The sequence below is a fragment of the Myxocyprinus asiaticus genome, chromosome 33, assembly GCF_019703515.2.
Source record: "Myxocyprinus asiaticus isolate MX2 ecotype Aquarium Trade chromosome 33, UBuf_Myxa_2, whole genome shotgun sequence".
NCBI classification, from domain to species: Eukaryota; Metazoa; Chordata; class Actinopteri; order Cypriniformes; family Catostomidae; genus Myxocyprinus; species Myxocyprinus asiaticus.
In genome coordinates, this window is record NC_059376.1 from 11,881,446 (window position 1) to 11,894,146 (window position 12,701).

At 37.3% G+C, this 12,701-nt stretch overlaps 1 protein-coding gene across 1 annotated transcript in view; it reads left to right on the forward strand.

The window, feature by feature from the left end:
* The window catches only part of LOC127423965 (transcription factor 7-like 1-B), an 82,995-nt gene extending 75,502 nt beyond the window's left edge, over nt 1-7,493 (forward strand). The window contains exons 8-12 of the mRNA XM_051668696.1: nt 2,148-2,288; nt 3,576-3,732; nt 4,052-4,159; nt 4,359-4,410; nt 6,517-7,493. Coding sequence (XP_051524656.1) covers nt 2,148-2,288; nt 3,576-3,732; nt 4,052-4,159; nt 4,359-4,410; nt 6,517-7,004 — 946 coding nt within the window. The 3' untranslated portion in view covers nt 7,005-7,493. The remainder of the gene's footprint in view (nt 1-2,147; nt 2,289-3,575; nt 3,733-4,051; nt 4,160-4,358; nt 4,411-6,516) is intronic.
* Nucleotides 7,494-12,701: the final 5,208 nt, after the last annotated feature.

Below are 12,701 nucleotides of genomic sequence, written 5' to 3' on the forward strand. Positions count from 1 at the left end.
ACTCCACATTTTAATATTAGCAAACTATAGTTTTGGCAAATTGTTTAGGAAATCTACTATGTGTTTGATACAAGTAATTTTTCTAACAATTGTTTACAGACAGGTTGTTTTACTTTTAATTGACTATATCACAATTCCAGTGGGTCAGAAGTTTACAATACACCAAGTTAACTGTGCCTTTAAGCAGCATGGAAAATTCCAGAAAATGATGTAAAGCCTTTAGACAATTAGACAATTAGCTTCTGATTGGAGGTGTTCCTGTGGATGTATTTTAAGATCTACCTTCAAACGCAGTGCCTCTTTGCTTGACATAATGGACAAATCAAAAGAAATCAGAAACCACAAGTCTGGTTCATCCTTGGGAGCAATTTCCAAATGCCTGAAGGTACCACGTTCATCTGTACAAACAATAGTGTGCAAGTATAAACACCATGGGACCATGCAGCCATCATACCACTCAGGAAGGAGATGCATTCTGTCTCCTAGAGATGAACGTAGTTTGGTGCAAAAAGTGCAAATCAATCCCAGAACATCAGCAAAGGACCTTCTGAAGATGCTGGAGGAAACAGGTAGACAAGTATCTATATCCACAGTAAAACGAGTCCTATATCGACATAACCTGAAAGGCTGCTCAGCAAGGAAGAAGCCACTGCTCCAAAACCGCCATAAAAAAGCCAGACTACAGTTTGCAAGACCTCCATACCTCCAAAGTTGTGGCAAAATGGCTTAAGGACAACAAAGTCAAGGTATTGGAGTGGCCATCATAAAGCCCTGACTTCTGATAGAACATTTGTGGGCAGAACTGAAAAAGCGTGTGTGAGCAAGGAGGTCTACAAACCTGACTCAGTTACACCAGTTCTGTCTGGAGGAATGGGCCAAAATTCCAGCAACTTATTGTGAGAAGCTTGTGGAAGGCTACCCGAAAGTTTGACCCAAGTTAAACAATTTAAAGGCAATGCTACCAAATACTAACAAAGTGTATGTAAACTTCTGACCCACTGGGAATGTGATGAAAGAAATAAAAGCTGAAATAAATCATTCTCTCTACAATTATCTTGACATTTCACATACTTAAAATAAAGTAGTGATCCTAACTGCCCTAAGACAGGGAAGGTTTTCTACGATTAAATGTCAGGAATTGTGAAAAACTGAATTTAAATGTATTTGGCTAAGGTGTATGTAAACTTCTGAATTCAACTGTATATGCAAAATTACATGGCGGTCTGTGTTGAAGTTTAAGACAGAAACTCTGTGTTATTTTGACACCTTTAAGGGTTAAAGTTCAACATGTGTGAGCTGGCATGTGGACTGGAGTGTGAGGATGTTGGAGCTGTGGCATTGTGGTTAGCACACATTGACTAGAGGCATTGAGCCTTGGTTCTCATATGGGAAATCCAGGTTGAAGTCTTGACTTGCACATGGACCGGTGTGTAAGGAGGTAACCATGCATGCTGGTAAAGGCTGTTCTTAGTTGGAGCTGTGGTGTAGTAGTAAGCACACGTGGACTAGAGACATTGAGCATTGGTTCCCATATGGGAAATTCAGGTTCAAGTCTGGACTAGCATGTGGACTGGAGTGTAAGGTGGTATTCATGCTTGCTGGTAAATGTTGTTCTTTGTTGGAGCTGTGGCATAGTGGTTGGCAAACATGGACCAGAGACATTGAGCCTTGGTTCTCATATGGGAAATTCAGGTTCAAGTCTGGAATAGCATGTGGATCAGAGTGTAAGGAGGTGTAACCATGCTTGCTGGTAAATGTTGTTCTTTGTTGGAGCTGTGGTGTAGTGGTTAGCTCACATGAACCAAAGACATTGAGCCTTGGTGCACATATGGGAGAAATCCAGGTTCAAGTCTGGACTATCATGTAGACCGGAGTGTAACGAGGTAACCGTGCTTGCTGTTGAATGTTGTTCTTCGTTGGAGCTATGGCGTAGTGGTTAGCACACATGTACACAGAGACATTGAGCATTGGTGCTCATATGAGAAATCCAGTTTCAAATCTGACCAGAGATTCTTCAAGAGTGTACGGGTCTTCAAGATTTGGATCTAGATTTGATTTTTTTCTGTGGTGTAAAGTGAACATGATGGTAATTTACCACTTTCGCTTTGTTAACTCCTCTCTCTTTCTATCTCTTACACCCTTTGCAGTTTGGTGTCGAGTCGCTTTTCCCCTCATATGGTTCCTCATCATCCTCACAGTCTTCATCAGACAGGAATTCCTCACCCAGCCATCGTCTCTCCAGCTATAAAACAAGAACCCAATGGAGACCTCAGTCCAGCAGCTCACACGTAAGTACACACATTCACCAAACTACCTTACTGTAAACTTGTACAATATATAGTGTATCAGTACTATAGCTCAAACTCTAAAATCTGATGGATGAGTCATTTTTAAAGCCATTGTAAAATAGCCAATATACGCACACCTGCGACAAATTCTGTATTTAAGCAATAAGGTGCTATGCCTGAAATGCACGATGGAGTGTATTTAGCTATATTCTATAGCGCATTCTCAAGTGTCATAAAAAGATTAATACATAATACAAATATTAAGGGCAAGTATTTAACCTGGTCTCATAGGATCAAGTTACTATACTTACATTTTTGCAAAATAAGTTTACAACATGAGCTACAACAACAATGCCTTTTATTACCTTTCGCACAAGTCACGAGTAAAACGGCAGGTTATGAGTTCATAAAAAACATTTCACTCTGTTCCTCACACAATGCTATTTTATGACATTAAAAACTATGCATACAAAAAGGCTATTTTGACATGTGCAGTACATGAACAACTATATTTACAAGCCCATGTGTGATCAAATTGCGCGATAGCTCACTGATGCGTCAGCCAAAAGTCTCATAGTATTACCACAAAATGACATGGTTGCTTCAGCAGTTGTGTTTTATTATCTCTCATTTGCTTTCATTACACTATCGGTTAGGTTTAGGGTAGGGAGGTAGGTTTTACATCAGAGCTATTACTATATTGTGAATTTTAGCACAGCTGGAAGGTTTTATTGACCAATCAGACTATCAGAACTGTCACTTTTATCATTATGAATTTTAAAATAAATGATCTGTAGTTTAGGTAAATATAGTATTTGGTTGGAAAAGTATTGAGATTATAATAAATAATAAATAAATCTTATCATGTTGATGTTGCTAGAGTTTAAATTTAACAGAAATAAGCCACTTGCGGCAGTGTGGTATTTTTTACACAATTAAATTAAACTGTGGTAGACCAGTGTAAAATCACTGTACTGCACATCCTCAAGTGGCTTATTGCTTCTTAACAGACAGTCACTTTATTGATGCTCAGCTAGCAGCTAAAAACATTAGCATCACACTCTCACCTAGTGACTGATAGTTTGGAAAGAAGAAAAAAAAACTTACAATTGTGTTTTGTCTAGCAACTTACCACCATGGTACACGCTCTCCTCAACACCTGTCTTTCTCACTGTTACTCCCTTATGCAGCCTCTCTCTCTCTCTCTCTCTCTCTCTCTCTCTCTCTCTCTCTCACACATACACATAGATTACAAAGACTAACCCACCTGTTGTGTGTATGTAACAGGAAGTCTCCATGCGCGACTAAGAAGGAAGAGAAGAAGCCTCACATAAAGAAGCCTCTGAACGCATTTATGCTCTATATGAAAGAGATGAGGGCCAAAGTTGTGGCCGAATGCACGCTGAAAGAAAGCGCCGCTATCAACCAGATATTGGGCCGCAGGGTGAGCAAACTGGGTGTGTGTGACCCATTTACATCTGAGATTACCATCCGTTTCAGGTAATCTGATGGTGATCTGTCTCTCCTGACCACTTATGATTGGATAACCTGAGACCATGTTAATACCAGGTGTAAACTGGGCCTGTGTGTGTTTCGTAATTTCTTCTGTCGCAGCTATTTGTTGCATGTATACACAATATTTGGCTGTGCAGCCAAGGTGTGTATATGCAGTGACTGTTTTGCTAGTGAAAGCAGTATCTCTATGTACAGGATATATGTGTGTGTGTTCACCCTTTGGCCTACTGTGGTGTTTGTGTTTGCAGTGGCACTCTCTATCTCGAGAGGAACAGGCCAAATACTACGAGCTGGCCAGGAAAGAGAGACAGCTGCACTCTCAACTCTACCCTGGCTGGTCCGCGCGAGATAACTACGTGAGTCACACAGCCTTACACTTACACTTAAAATCTCCTTCACATTTCATTTCGTAATTGCACTGCTTTTGATTTTACAAAAATATAACTGTACTCATCCTCACTGTATATTTTGCTTTTCTTCTCTATTTCTGTCTCTACCTGTCTTTCTATCTCTCTCGCCTTTGTTTCTCTCTCGCTCTGTATTTTTGCTCTTCAGGGCAAGCGGAAGAAGAGGAATAGAGATAATAAGACAGACTCAACACCAGAGGGTGAGGATGGACACACACACACACACACACACACACACACACACACACAGCCTTATCTGTCTCACCTTGTCCATTTCTAACCCCGCTCTCTCCTCCTTGCTCCGTAACATGCAGCTTATGAAGTCCAGTGCTAGCACAGGCAGGTATGTCTGCAGACTTGAGGGGCGGTCACACTAGACTTTGTGTTCCATTCACTTCCATTCATATGCATGCAAATGCAGGAGAGCGGCAACGCAAACGTGGATGTAGAAGTTTCGTCTTTGGTCGCGTAACAAAGTTCAAGTTCCGTAAATTGGTATAGCGATAAGTTTGTAAGGAATAATCTACAGTCAGCTGGTCATTATCGCAAACTAAACCTAGACATGGTGATCAGAACCCAGATGCAGTCTTGTATTGCCCTGAAGGGGTTTATTTTGCGATAATGACCAGCTGATCGTAAAGTATCCCGCTTACAACAAGGCTACTTGCCAAATAAATAAATGGACATGAAATATTGATTTGAGTTAATATTACATTATGTGAGAAGAAAGAGACTGCAGAGTCTCCTCCGGTTTGCTTCTGAGTTCTGTTAGTGTTTATATTGCGAAAATGACCATATGACTTATCAGTATCCCGCTTATTACAAGATTACTTGCCAAATAAGTAAATAGACATGAAATATTGATTTGAGTTAAAGGGTCATTGAAAAATAAGGTTGAGGTGATAAAAATAAGAAATATATATATTCCAGAGAGCTGTGTTAGAAGGAAGATTCAAATGCTACAGATTGACATCTTAGCTCAATACAAAGAACAAGCTTAAAGCCGCATGGTTTGCAGTGTCGCGGGAAAGTGGAGTAGTATGTTTGAACAGTTTGAATTTCTTGTTGAAATCATCATATCTTGTGCATATTAGTTGTGGGGTCTGAAATAATTTTGCATGCTTAAAATCTAGTGTGACCACATCTTTAGACAGCCAGTGGCAGAATTGTCTAGAACACAGCCTTCACAAGACTCTTCATTGTGGTCATGTCCACGACCAGCGTCTTCGCACATCATTTGAATACTGTGATGTTGGCAATTCACGTTGATGCCATTTCCATTTTGTGATCAGTATCGTATTGGCGGATCTCATTAACCGTTCAAGAACATGTAACGGACATATTTCACCCCATAAGAAAGATGGAAGAATTATATATATATATATATATATATATATATATATATATATATATATATATATATATATATATATATTTTGTTTTTTATAATTATATATTTTATACATCATGTTTTACTGCCTTGAATTTATGACGAATTGAATGGATTTTGGATGAACTAAAAAAAAAAAAAAATATTTAAATGTTCTATTTCAAATACAATATTGCCAAAGCATCAGTAATGCAACTAACACTCTGTCTACACGGGACGTGAGCGGCGCGTCACATCAAAAGTAATAGAACTCCATTATAATCAATGATGCCGTCTACACTGGAAGCGTCCGTCGCAGCGCATCCATCGTGCCGACAATAAACAGGTGTCCTGTTCCCCACGCGCATAAATGAGCCTTGGGCGCCAGTGACCCTGTCGCCGGTTCACCGGTTGTCCTTCCTTGGACTACTTTTGGTAGGTACTAACCACTGCATACCAGGAACACCCCCACAAGACCTGCCGTTTTGGAGATGCTCTGACCCAGTCCTCTAGCCATCACAATTTGTCTCTTGTCGAAGTCGCTCAGATCCTTACGCTTGCCCATTTTTCCTGCTTCCAACACATGAAATTCAAGAACTTACTGTTCACTTGCTGCTTAATATATCCCACCCCTTGACAGGTGCCATTGTAACGAGATAATAAATGTTGTTCACTTCACCTGTCAATGGTTTTAATGTTGTGGCTGATCAGTGTATACGTTTTCACGGTTGTTATAAATTTACCAAAAAATTGCACTTTAGATTTCTGTATCATGACCCCATTGCATAGAATATCATGTCTTTGAGGAAAACCCCTCTCGTCTCCCCGATAGACTTGATCTTATCACTGCTGTGGTTTTATCATTCATCTGATCCCGTCAAAAGCATTTATTTTAACTGTTAAAAATTCATATTGTCGAATATCTGTTCTCTCTTAGATTTCTCACCACGGAATAAGAAGCCGTGTGTGCAGTACCTCCCTCAGGAGAAAATGATTGACAGCCCGGCCTCCTCCCACGGCAGCATGCTGGACTCTCCGGCCACGCCCTCTGCGGCCCTGGCCTCGCCCGCTGCTCCTGCCCCGACTCATTCTGAGCAGGCTCAGCCGCTGTCACTCACCACCAAACCTGACCGCCACCACCATCCTCACTTTTCTCTTCTCTCCAAACCCTCTTTTTCATCCTCATCTTCATCATCTACATCATCAACATCCTCCACCTCCTCCTCCCAACCGAGCATCTCTCTACCTACTAGCTCCTCAGGCAGACAGTCAAATCCGCCCCTTCTCTCTCGACCACTCCCCTTCGCTTCCTTGCATGCTTCGCTGTTGTCCCCGCCCTCCCCATTCCATCATGCAGCCCTGCAGTCCCATCATGCATTGTTCCAGTCTCAGCCGCTCTCTTTGGTAACCAAATCGGCTGACTGACTCTTCTAAAGCAATTCTCTCTTAATCTCTTTTAAATAATGCTGTATATTGCTTTTTTACCTTTTGGAAGAAATAGATGTCAGGTTAACTTTTTTGATAAGTGAAAAGGAAATAAATATTATTGGTCAATATTTGATCATCTGCTTTTCTGTGTCTGTATAAAACAATGTATTTTTTGTAACGTCTACTTTGGAACTGATTTCTTATTTGATGCTTTTATTCAGTAATCTTGTATAAAGAATACATGTATTAAAAACTACTTTAAAAGATAAGAAGGAACAAAAACACTTTACGCTTGCCTGTAATTAATGTTAGTTTTGGAGTTTAATTCATAGTACTGGCAATTTATTAGACCTCTTTGCATTGACCCCGTCTACCCCAGTTTTGAAGTGTGTGAACTTGATAAATAAAACTTGTAAATTGTTTCTAAAAATGTATGTTATTGTCTTCCTGGAGTCACATTTATCAATTGAACAGTTATGTGTCATGGATTATCAAAACTATGCATTATCACAGAGCTTGCTGGCATTAGGGACAAGTTCAGGCCTGAAAATGTCTTGGAAGTCAGTGAAAGTTACTGGAGTCAAAAAAAAAGTATATCTAGGTTAACTCTAAAATATTTAGTCAGCTAGAAAATAGTCTTTGGAGTGCAATCTCTATAAATCTCAATAATACTTATCCAGTATTCATGAACAACTGGAAAAGTAGCTAGGATTTTCTGATTTATATATATATATATATATATATATATATATATATATATATATATATATATATATATATATATATTATTCTTAAAGGAATAGTTCACACAAAAATGAAAATTCTCTCAACATTTACTTACCCTCATGACAACCCAGATGTGAATGACTTCTGCAGAACGCAAATTAATATTTTTAGAAGAATATTTCAGCTCTGTAGGTCCATACAATGCAAATGAATGGGTGCCAATATTTTGACACTCCAAAAATCACAAAGTCAGCATAAAAGTAATCCATATGTCTCCAGTGGTTAAATTCAAATCTTCTGAAGTAGTATTAGAGGTGTGGGTGAGAAACAGATCAATATTTACATCCATTTTTGCTTGAAGTTCTTCTCCCTGCCCAGTAGGGGGCGATATGCATGAAGAATGTGAATCACTAAAAACACAAGAAGAAGAATGTGAAAGTGCAGCCTGACTGAACAGGCAGGAAAATTTATTGTAAAAATGGACATAAATATTGATCTGTTTCGCACCCACACCTATCATATTGCTTCTGAAGATATGCATTTTACTACTGGAGTCTTATGGATTACTTTTATGATGACTTGTGTGATTTTTGGAGCTTCAAAATTTTGGCACCCATTCACTTGCATTGTATGGACCTACAGAGCTGAAATATTCTTCTAAAAATGTTCATTTGTGTTCTGCAGAAGAAAGAAAGTCATTCACATCTGGGATGGCATGAGGCTGAGTAAATGATGAGAGAATTTTCATTTTTAGGTGAACTATCCCTTTAAATATGAAAGGAAGTCATTACAATAGAATATAATGAGCTACAATATTACAATATCAATGCTATAAGTTATTACAATATGAGGTCTCTATTTTCATGTGTTAAAGACACACACAAAAAAAAAAAAACGTATTAAAAACATCTAGTATTCTAGGTAAAATGTAACATTTGCCTTTTTTTATTCTGTTGACAGTCATCGTTTTCAACAACAATAATAATAATAAAAAACAAAAATCCATATATATTTCTGTAATTGTTTTTAATTTCAAGTTTAGTGTTCATACTATTTCCTTGTAGCTTTCTAGTGAATTTCTCTTCAGCATTATTGCCTTTCCCTTGCTTACTGTGTTATTTCTGTGAAGGTGCTTTAAAACAATGTTGTAATTTGTAATGCGATATAAAACAAAATTATACATTAAACAACAGGTACTCTAATGCATCTTAATAGTGGGCTGAAACTAGATGTTGTTAACGTAAATATTTTTCTAGATTAGGCTTATTATATTTTAATTTATTTTGGCTTTAGTAAAATGATGATATAAAAGTTTTTTTAAACAAATTATTAAATATTCCAATTTAATAATTTGTGTAGCATTGCAAACTATTTAACATACTGTATTTATGAAAGGCCTATAATGATAATTTTTCACACAGTATAAATGGGTCTTGATAGATAAGATATACAGTATTTGCCCCTGCAAGGTGATCATATTTGGCGGTCCTTGGAATCAAAACATTTGAAACACCCTGTTCTAGAGTGCAAGTTGTATAAAATAGTAAGCTGCAGTATGGGTAAGCTCATTTTAAGTACTGAAGAACCCTGCTGATATATGAGCAAAATTTTAGTTAAATCTTTAATAGGTGGAATCTAGGCAAACCGCACTGGAAAATAAACAGCTGAGCCAGAGCAACAAAACTTTATGCCAAAAAATTAACATGGTTAGAAATAAATAAATAAACAGACATCTGTTCCTTCCTGGAATGCAAAGTCCCAAAACAATGACAAAAGCAGGTCAGACCCAGCCTTTCACTTTGGCTTTCTCACGTCACATCTTTATTTGTGGTTTGGCTAACTGCTGGTGCTGTAATTAAATGAGAGGTAAAAGGATGGAGCTCCAGGGAGCTCATTAGTCTTTTCAATTAGTGAAAAATACACAAGGTAGTATCCTCTGCTTTTAGGGACTTTTGAAACGGGGAGAGATGCCAAGAATGGTTCCTTTCACTTTCCCCCCAGCTGGGAAACAGGGCAGAGGTGACACACCTGACAGACCTCATAATGCTGTGGTGAAGTCATACCATGTCTACTACAGTACATTACAATAGCAATGCCTGTTTTGTCATCAAATCTTTCTTTTGAGTCAGATTTTTTCAATGGTTTGCTGTCTGTCACCTAGATTTTCCTAGTGTGATCAAAAATAATTTTTATGTTGCAATATGTGTTGGGTGTGATATGATTTGAAAATAATTAGTTACTAAAGTCTAATAACTTTTTATTCAAAAAAGTAGTGTAATGCATTACAATATAAATTCTTGTAAATTGTCAGATTACAGTTACTGAATTTTAATCAAGTTAATTACTAGAGTTACACATAATTCTAAAAGAATATTATTTATGTAGAATGTGTTTATAAGATGAATTATGTTCAGGGCCTATATCTGTTTGCGTTTCTGTGGCAGCTAAAAGGACTGGAATAATGAACAAGGAGGAAATAAAGACATTATTTTGTTGAGAGGAAAAACAACAAATTCTGTGAAAATTGTTTTAGAAAGTGACTTAAAGGAATTTTCCTGGCTCAATACAAGTTAAGCTCAGTCGACAGCATTAGTGGAAAAATGTTGATTACCACCAAAAAAAATTCTCGTCCCTCCTTTTCTTTTCAAAAATCGATGTCACTTACAATGGAAGTCAATGGACTAATTTTTGGAGGGTTTAAAGGAATTGCTCACCCAAAAATGAAAATTATTTCCTCATTTACTCACCCTCATGCTATCACAGATGTCTATGACTTTCATTTGCTAAACTTAAATGAAGATTTTTGAAGCATTTCTCAGCTCTGTAGGTCCATACAATGCAAGTGAATGGGTGCCAACATTTTGAAGCTCCAAAAATCACAGTCAGCATAAAAGTAATCCATAAGACTCCAGTGGTTAAATCCATGTCTTCAGAAGCGATATGATAGGTGTGGGTGAGAAACAGATCACTTTCACATTCTTCTTGTGTTTTTGGTGATTCAAATTTTTCATGTATATCGCCCCCTACTGGGCAGGAAGAAGAATTCTAAGCAAAAAAGAACTTAAATATTGATCTGTTTGTCACCCACACCTATCATATCACTTCTGAAAACATGGATTAAACCACTGGAGTCTTATGGATTACTTTTATGATGTAAATTTTGGAGCATCAAAATTTTAGCACCCTTTTACTTGAATTGTGAGAACCAACAGAGCTGAAATATTCTTGTGTTCTGCAGAAGAAAGAAAGTGATTCACATCTGGGATGGCATGAGGGTGAGTAAATGATGAGTGAATTTTTATTTTTGGGTGAACTATCCCTTTAAAGGCAGAAATGTGAATCTTATAATTTTATAAAAGCACGTGCATTCGTTCTTCTGTTAAAACATATGTATCATTTGAGCTGTATAGTTGTTTAAATCGTAATTTTTACGGTCATTTTAGGGTTTGTTGACATTACATTGTCATGGCAACGAAGTTGTAAAATTGGTTATAACTTTCCACAGAAAAGGTTTGTAAGTGATTTTATCACACTAAAATCATGTTTATGTACATGTTTGTTTGTTTTTTAAGAAAAGGAGGGGTCCAAATACTTTTTTGTGGTATTCAATATTATACCACGAATGCTTTCGATTGAGTTTAACTTGTATTGAACCCGGAATATTCCTTTTAAAAGTAAAGTAATTTGTAATGCGATATCCACGAAGTAATCAGTGAAGCAATCTGAGTACTATTGTAGTAAAGTAATTTGTAGTGGATTACTATTTTTTAGTAATTTACTCAGCACTGGTTGCTATTTGCGCCAGCAAAAGAATATTACATTTAAATAGCGCTTTTCTGACACTACACTCAAAGCGCTTTACACAGTGAACAGGGGACTCTCCTCACCCACCACTAGTGAGCAGCATCCACCTGGATGATGTGACGGCAGCCATAGTGCGCCAATACGCTCACCACACACTAGCTATTGGTGGTGAGGAGAGAGTAGAGTTATAGATGCCAGGGTGTAAACATTTTAAATCATTAAAAAATGTAAAAATATTAAAGTTAGTGAGATTGAATCTGCTAAACTGTGCCAAAAAATGTATTTGGTGTAAAGTGGATTTGACTGATGGGGTGAAAAGTTGAAAGCCGAATCTGCTGAAATGTCAACAAATAAAACATACTGAAACTATATTTCTGACTTGATTGCATATGACCATTTTATCAACCTACACAAGAAACAGTTGGTTTTAGCATTTTATGTCACCGTTATAAAAGCATTTAGCATTAAATAGCATTTTATTAAAACATGCAAAAAACTTTTTCAGCCAAGAGATTTAAATGAACTTTAATATTGATCATTGTAAATGTAAAATATATTTAGGATCTAAATGACAATGGTTTCATGTGCTGAATCATGGCTGCAACAAACTGAGCTGGGACACATGAAATTACAAAAAGAACCAAAATATTTAAAACTTAATTGTAAAATAAACAGCAATATGTGCATTCTTTTGACTTGAACTGAACATTTAAGAGCATGCAATATGTCACTTTGGGAAGTCGGTGACCATGTGATGACGTGAAAGAACTTGTTCATTTAAACAAACTGTTCAAATAAAGCAATTCATAGAAATGATTCAGACTCTAAACAGTCCTAAAATACTTAGCCTCCTCTAGTGTAAGCATGAATGTGTATGTGTGTACACAAGAATATCACACTGCAATAATGTGTGATGATAAGATTCAGGTCAGCTCTATCACACTCACAGTAATAGCCAATCAAGTCAAGTATAAAGATATTAAATCCATTATTATTAATAATTGTTTAATGATGCCTTACAGTGTGTTAGTTCCCATATGATTTAACTATGAGCATTTTTAACAGCATACTGTTTGACAGCACCCTCTGTCAGAAGGATCTGTATGACAAGCAGTGTGTGTGTGTGTGTGTGTGCGTGTGTGTGTGCATGCAGACAGACAGGTT